The following is an 8,441-nucleotide window of genomic DNA, read 5'->3' on the forward strand; positions in this document are numbered from 1 at the left end:
CGGGATCTGTGTCCCTTGCCACTCTCCTCTCCAAATCACACACCGCAGCCCGCCCACTTCACTAACATGACAAGCTGTCCTGCCCACCAGCTGGAGTAAAGAGTCGGGAGAAAGTGCTGGGACAGCCAGGTGTGCCATGCTGCTGCATCAGTGGCTGTGTGTGATGACATCATCACCAGCATGCAAGCACAGGAAGTGGGGGTTGGACAGGGGACAGAGGGGGGCAAGGAGTGCCATCCTCACAACAATGATACCTGGGTTGGCAGTTTAGCAGATCAGGTGATTTGGGTGTGAGGATCAGCAGGTGTCTAACAGACATCTCTGTTAATTATCGGTAATTGAGTGCCAAAGCAGTGAGTTGGGCGCCCAATGCGGATAGTAGCTGATCAGCTACTGTGTAGGAAATAATGGTTATAACCAATCAGCTACAACTAACGCCTATTTAGGCGCCAGGGTTAGCGTTAAGAATTAGGAGGGGGAGGTTAGTTTTAGGCACTTGGAGGACGAGTTAAAAAGAAACCTTAACCAAGAAATGGACTTCACCCCAATCAGTAGCTGATACCCCCTTTCCCATGAGAAATCTATTCCTTTTCACAAACAGATCATCAGGGGGCGCTGTATGGCTGATATTGTGGTGAAACCCCTCCCACAGTGTGATGTCAGCACCATAGTTCTGACATCACACTGTGGGAGCCTTGTTGCATTGTGGGAAATAACAGCTGTTTCCAACTGCCAAAAAAGCAAGCAGCATCTCCTTCCAGTGACATCACCTACCAGCAGTAAAAATCTCACCATGTGATAAATGTGAGAATGTAAATCAGGGAGAGGAAAGATTTTGCAATGGGCAAACACTGACTAAACCATTTATACATAATTATTGTAAAAATGAAGCACTTTTTTATTACATTATTTTCACTGGAGTCCCTCTTTAATGTTAAAGAGACTCTGAAGCGACTTTTAAAACAGCTTTTTACCTTATATGCTACACGGGCATGTTTGCCTCTGCTATCCCGTGGCAGAACAAGGGGTCTTTACCCCCCAAATCCCCCCCTGCAAAATCCACGACCAACTTGGTCGTAGATTTTCCTGTTCATGGAGGCAGAGCTTTCGGCTGTAGCTCTGCCCCATGCGCGTCTATCAGCAGCGGATCTCCGCCTCTCCCCTGCCCCTCTCAGTGAAGGAAGACTGAGAGGGACGGGGAGAGGCAGAGACACGCGCTGATAGACGCGCTGAGAGGCAGAGCTACAGCCATTAGCCCTGCCTCAACAGGAAGCGATCCCTGGACACCACGGAGGGGATTTGGGGGGTAAAGACCCCTCGTTCTGCCGCGGGATAGCGGCGTTTTAGCAGGGGCAAACATGCCCGTGTAGAATATAAGGTAAAACGCTGTTTTAAAAGTTGCTTCAGACTCTCTTTAACAATGGGGAAGGGAAAGGGGGGTTGTTTTAGACATAAGGAGGGAGTTGAAGTGAGACTGGGTTCTGGGTAAGTGCATAGTAAAATATCAGTAATGTAAATTAACAATTTTTTAATGGCAACAGAACCTACCGCTCAACTCACGCGGTGGCGCTGGGACACGTACTCCAATTTAGAGACGGTTACTTATATCTCAGCTTTTGGGGCTTATTGACTGAATGTGCAATTATAATTGATTAAATGAAGAATCAAAAAGTTCAAGCAGAGCAGCTGTAACTTGTTTACACATGCCATGCACTGATTTGGCAGCATTTTTTTTTTTTTACAATTTCTCAATTCTTTTATATACTCCTATGGATCTTCCCACCAATCTGAAATAATTACCAATTCTTCACATCATTTGTTACTGCCCATCAGTGAAAGGTTCCGAAGGAGAAATCTGTGCCTGAAGACTGGAGGTTCAAGGTACAAAACACAGAGCATGTATATTGCGCTTTTCTCCTGGCGGACTCAAAGCTCCAGAGCTGCAGCCACTAGGGGGCACGCTCAGTAGGCAGTAGTAGTGTTATGGAGTCTTGCCCAAGATCTCCTTACTGAATAGGTGCTGGCTTACTGAACAGGAAGAACCACGATTCAAACCCTGGTCGCCTGCTTCAGAAGCAGAGCCCTTAACCATTACAGTAGTTAGAATAGGACCACATTAAATAATTATTTTGTTATGTAAAAAAATTAGTTTTAAAGAGAGACTAAAGCGATTTAAAATACCTGTTTTTATTCAGCAGGCATCTTCAGCATTATAAACCAAACTGATTTGCAGCATCCCCGCAGCAGAACGAGGTCTTTATCTCCATGAAAGCCCAGGGCAAAATTCCACGACTTTCCAGGTCGTGGATTTTGCTGCCCGGGGGAGGCAGAGCTGCACATTGTAGCTCTGCCTCTAATGCAGTCAATCTCCGCCGATCTCTGCCTTGCCCCGCCCCTCTTAGTGAAAGAAGACTGAGAGGACCGGGGAGAGGCGGAGATTGACTGAAGTAGAGGCAGAGATACTGCGCACAGCTCTGCCTCTACCCGGAAGCATAGCAGAATTTTGGCCCTGAGATTTCGGGGGGATTAAGACCTCGTTCTGCAACATGAATGCGGCAAATCAGTTTGTATTGTAATGCTGAAGCTGCCTGCTGAATAAAAACAGGTATTTTAAATCGCTTCAGACTCTCTTTAAAGGACATTTGAAGTCAGTAAAAAGACAACAGTTAGACACCTCGGTATTTGGAACCCTCTGGAGGGAAATAACCAGGGAAGGGGTACTGAGGGGTAATCCATGCAGTGTGCAGGAAGTGTGCAGTGAAGGGATAGGAGGGCATGCGGTTACCTGGCCTTGCCGCTTCCCTTTCTCGTACGTCCCTTCATAGGTGTCACTGTTCGGCAGTCGTGCTTTCCCCTGCCCGTGTCTCTCTCCAGCCTCGTTCCGCTCACCCTCATACTCCTGCGGGACAAAAGAGAGGTAACTCCAGAAACCTGAAAGTTCTCAGCCTACTAAAGCCTGGCACACACCATGCAATTTCCCATCAGATTGATGAGTCGAATACATAATTTCTGACAGGTCCAATCTGATTTCCGATCGTTTTTCTGATCGATTTGCATAGAAGTGATCAGAAAATCGATCAGAAAAATTATTGGCTCTAACAAGGAAGAAAGCTGGCACATCCAAAATTAATCTTAATTGGTTTCATGTAAAAATATGGCCAACGTTTCGGAGCCGCGTAGGACCCCTTTATCAAGGCAAGATTTGCTCTGAGGCAAAGATCTGTCTGCTGCTGTGCAAAAGATTCTGCATAGGAAGTTGGGAGTATGGCTCCTCCAACACTCGCTGACAGCGATGTGAACCGTCTGGGATCAGCAGCAGCAATGCCTGTCAGCGAGTGTTGGAGGAGCCAGACTCCCAACTTCCTATGCAGAATCTTTTGCACAGCAGCAGACAGATCTTTGCCTCAGAGCAAATATTGCCTTGATAAAGGGGTCCTACGCAGCTCCAAAACGTTGGCCATATTTTTACATGGAACCAATTAAGATTAATTTTGGGTGTACCAGCTTTCTTCCTTGTTGAATACTGCATAGAGGGCACCATCCCTCTTTTCAGCTGTCGCACTCCCCTTAAAGGACTTACGAGGCCAACATATAAAAAAAAAAGTTAAGTACTTGCATCTCTTTAAAAGACACGGAGGACGCCATCCGCGCCCTCCGTGTAGTTACGCCGGGTCCCCGCCGCTCAATAGCCCCCCGGCCGGTCACGACTGCAGGGCCCGGGTCGGGCTCTCCTGCCTCTGCCAATATGGCTACTACTTTAGCGTGGATCGGGGGGTTGGCCCTAGAGCTGCGCAGCCGCACTCGCGGCTGTGCGGACTGCGCAGCCGTGGCCAGCTCCGGCGGCCATATTGGCAGAGGCAGGAGAGCCCGACCCGGGCCCTGGGGTCGTGACCGGCCGGGGGGGCTATTGAGCGGTGGGGACCCGGCGGAACGACACTGAGGGCGCAGATGGCGTCCTCCGTGTCTTTTAAAGAGATGCAGGTACTTAATTTTTTTTTTTTATATGTTGGCCTCGAAAGTCCTTTAAAGACTATGGGTTTGATCCTTTAGTGAGTGCGAGACAATACTACCAATATGATGAAAATGATTGGATGTGTGGGAAATTATCTATCGACCCATCTATCTGATGGGAAATTTCATGGTGTATGCCAGGCACTCTAACTATCAGCCTGGTATACACCATAAACCCCGCCCCCAACCAGCATCTCCCCTCCTGTATCTGCTAGACACCATCAGACTCTACCAGAGGCTCCCCGTGTCTTCCCCGATACCCCCTATACTTCCTCTTTCCATAGACACAACAGGGGTATTATTAACCCCTTTCTGTGTCCTGTAGCCTCCAAACATTCCTCTGTGTCCCCAGACATTGGCCTCAATTCATTAAGCTTATCTCCTGTCTTTAATAAGGTTTCTAGAGTTGTTACCATGGTGATAAGGTGTGTAGTATTCAGGAAACATTTTACCTCAGGCAAACCTAAAGTTAACTCTTCTGTCTTTAGGTTAACTCTTCAATCCTTAAAATAACTGCAGAGTTAAAGACAAGTCTCGGGGTACAGAGTTACACCTGGAGGCTACAGGTTATGTCTGGGGGCACAGAGGTATGTCTGAAGGCTACAGAGGTTGTCTGAAGGCACATAGGTATGTCTGGAGGCTACAGGAGATGTCTGGGGGTGTAGAGGATTGCCTGGAGGCTACAGGGAATGTATTTGGGCAACAGGTAATGACCTCAATTCACTAAGCTTATCTCCTGTCTTCAATAATGTTTCTAGAGTTATCACCATGGTGATAAGGCATGTAGTATTCAGGAAACATTTTACCTCAGGCAAACCTAAAGTTAACTCTTCTGTCTTTAATTTAATTATTCAATTCTTAAAATAACTCCAGAGTTAAAGACAGGTTGTTAATTAACTGTGTGTGAAAATAACTACAGAGGAGGTAACTTAACTACAGAGGAGGTAACTTAACTACAGAGGAGGAAACGTAAGGAATGAAGAGATAAGATAACTCTCTCACTGCGTGGTGGCAAGTTTACTCTTGCCTTATTATCTCCAGCATGATCTTAGTGAATTGAGGCCCTTGTCTTTAAAGGGAACCTTAACTGCCGTGGAAAAATGAATTCACTTACCTGGGGGCTTTCCCAAGCCTCCTGCAGCCGTCCTGTGCCCGCGCCGGTCCTTCGGTGCCCTCCGGTCCCCCTTCGCCGCTAAGTTTCGTTTTCGGACGACTGCCAGTCGTCCTCGGGCCACTTCCGCATTGTTCGTCGTAAACTGGAGTAAAGCGCGTCCGCATGACGCGTTTGGCGTCATGCGCATGACGCGTTTGGCGTCATGCGGATGACGCGTTTGGCGTCATGCGGACGCGCTTTACTGCAGTTTACGATGAACAATGTGGGTAGTGGCCCGAGGACGACTGGCAGTCGTCCGAAAACGAAACTTAGTGGCGGAGGGAGACCGGAGGGCACCGAAGGACCGGCGCGGGCACAGGACGGCTGCAGGAGGCTTGGGAAAGCCCCCAGGTAAGTGAATTCATTTTTCCACGGCAGTTAAGGTTCCCTTTAACTCTGGAGTTATTTTAAGGATTGAAGAGTTAACCTAAAGACAGAAGAGTTAACTTTAGGTTTGCCTGAGGTAAAATGTTTCCTGAATACTACATGCCCCATCACCATGGTGATAACTATAGAAACATTATTGAAGACAGGAGATAAGCTTAGTGAATTGAGGTCATTACCTGTTGCCCAAATACATTCCCTGTAGCCTCCAGGCAATCCTCTACACCCCCAGACATCTCCTGTAGCCTCCAGACATACCTCTGTGCCCCCAGACATAACCTGTAGCCTCCAGACATACCTCTGTGCATCCATACAGCCCCTGTAGCCCCAAGACATCCCCTGTAGGCTCCAGACAGTGTTCTCCGCCCTCAGACATCCTCTGTAGCCTCCAGATATACCTCTGTGCCCTCAGACATCCTCTGTAGCCTCCAGACACTCCTTTGTGCCCTAAACATCCACTGTAGACCCCATGCATTGCTGTGCCCCCAGACATACCCTGTAGCCTCCAGACATACCTATGTGCCTCCAGACACCCCCTGTAGCCACCAGACGTACCTCTGTGCCCCCAGACATACCCTGTATTCTCAAGACATTCTGATGTGCCCCCAGACATTCCTTTGTGCCCCCAGATATCCCCTATAGACACCATACATTCTGCGGTGCCACTGGCATTCCTTTGTGCCCCCAGACATTCCCTGTAACCTCCAGATATTCTGCTGTGCCCCCAGATATTCCCTATAGACTCCATACATTCTGCGGTGCCATGGACATTCCTTTGTGCCCAAGACATCCCCTGTAGACCCCAGACATCCCTCTGTGCCCCCAGACATTTCCTGTAACCAGTCTCAGAAACGGCACTGGCCTAGAGGGGGCCCAGCGGGAAATCTCATAGACCAACGGCCGCTCCCTAATGGAGGCAATTGGGTCATGTCCACTAATTTGAAAGAAATAGGAGTCCCAGTGGGAAAAACGCTAAAATTGAACTTTCGTCTGCAACATTCAGCTGCTAGGCCTTGGGGATGGCACTCTGTTCCGCTACTGCTACTACCGCCGCAACTTTACTAAAGCTATTCAGTTGGTGGCATGGATAGTGTTCTCTGCTGGGTCCCCCTATTTCTTTCAACTAAATCAAGCGACTTGTTGGCTGATCGGCCATCCAATTTTCATAATTATGATCAAATTGAATGAAAATCGTCCGCCAAGTGCATGCCTGATTGATGATGCAACCAATTTTGGGCTAAGCATATCCATTAGAAATGCTGAAAGATATAGACCCACCATAGATGGTCAGGTGCGTGGCAATAACGTCGAGCAATATCGGGACGAGCAACGAAGTCCCCAATGCCTTCCCTCCAAATGTTAATTGTGCCCCCGTGTCCAGGCTGTATACATTACCTGCCCGTGTCTGCCGCTAGCTCCGGGCTCTGTCCATACACGCGCCTCACGTGGTTACCTGCGTACACGTGTGTGATGTCACATACGTGCCCACGTTACTCCGGCAACCATGTGGTGTGCGTGTATGGATGGAGCCCGGAGAGGACACGGACAGGTAAAGTATAGTGCACCGGGCATGGGGGGTACAATGAACATTAGGGGGGACAGCGTCGGACTGACGAGGCGGCAGATACGGTGTCACAAGGCCGATACCAGATCGATTTCAGGATGAAATCAATCGGGAATCGGCGTGCAGGGTACGGGCAGCTGACAGATCTCTATCTGATCATATCTGATTAGAGAGAGATCTGTCTCTTGATCAAATCAGCCCATCACCCCTGGATGTACGGATACCTGGCTTTAGTGGTCTCTACTGAATCAGCTGTGGGTCCCTCAACTAGACTATTGCCCTCAGAAACTGCCCTACATAATCCTCCATCCTCAGACACCCCCAGTGCTTCCTGTCTCCCTAGACACTCTATGGCTTCCTGTATCCCCCTGGAGACCCCCTGTTCCTCCTCCTGTCTCCCTAGACACCCCCTTTGCCCAGCAGCACACAGGTGGCCCCCGCACTGCTCTCACCCCCAGGTCGGGCTCGGCCTCCTCCTCGAACTCCTCGGATCCCAGGTCGGACATGGCGGTGATCGGTGACGGGAGGCTGCAGAGCGGCACGAACTTCTCTCAGTGTATCGCCGTCACCTGGGAGACGCTTCCCGTATCCATGGAGACCGGCACGCCCACCCGCCACGCGTCTCCATGGAGAGTGCGGCTTCCGCTCCTCATCGGAAGTGCCTTGATCCAGCGTGCGGCGCGAGAGATGAGATCCCGTGCGTGCAGACTGCAGAGGGGAGAGAGAGACTGATGGATATGAGATAGAGATAGATAAAGATAGATGGATGGATTAGATAGATAGATAGATAGATAGATAGATAGATAGATAGATAGATAGATAGATAGATAGATAGATAGATAGATAGACAGACAGACAGACAGACAGACAGATAGATTAGATAGATAGATAGATAGATAGATAGATAGATAGATAGATAGATAGATAGATAGATAGATAGATAGATAGATAGATACAGACAGAAGGGAGAGCGAGCAGCCCATATACTGTGATCTGGTGATAATAATAAAATCAGAGAACAAACCACAGGGGAAGCGCTAGCAGTGACACCAGCAATGCTTGTAGCAGAACAATAACTGACAAATACTAATAATAACATTATTCATGAATACAAATTATACAAATATTATTAACTGGGTGACCTAAGCCCGTTTAAAAACGGGCTCTAGGTCAGTCCTTGCTGCAGCATCACAGAGTGCATGCACGTGCACACACAGCCGGTGTAATGTCAGCAATTACAGCCCTGCACGTTTTGCAGCACCGCATGCGCAGTTGGAGCCTGCGCCCCATTAAATTACGCAGCCACGTAAAACGTCATAAATATCTCCG

At 48.7% G+C, this 8,441-nt stretch overlaps 1 protein-coding gene across 1 annotated transcript in view; it reads right to left on the minus strand.

Moving 5' to 3' along the window:
- The window catches only part of LOC137545366 (radial spoke head 1 homolog), a 33,654-nt gene extending 25,904 nt beyond the window's left edge, over positions 1-7,750 (minus strand). The window contains exons 1-2 of the mRNA XM_068266520.1: positions 7,565-7,750; positions 2,786-2,899 (exon numbers count right to left, since the gene is read on the minus strand). Coding sequence (XP_068122621.1) covers positions 2,786-2,899; positions 7,565-7,618 — 168 coding nt within the window. The 5' untranslated portion in view covers positions 7,619-7,750. The remainder of the gene's footprint in view (positions 1-2,785; positions 2,900-7,564) is intronic.
- Positions 7,751-8,441: the final 691 nt, after the last annotated feature.

The sequence above is a fragment of the Hyperolius riggenbachi genome, chromosome 2 (assembly GCF_040937935.1).
Source record: "Hyperolius riggenbachi isolate aHypRig1 chromosome 2, aHypRig1.pri, whole genome shotgun sequence".
Lineage (NCBI taxonomy): Eukaryota > Metazoa > Chordata > Amphibia > Anura > Hyperoliidae > Hyperolius > Hyperolius riggenbachi.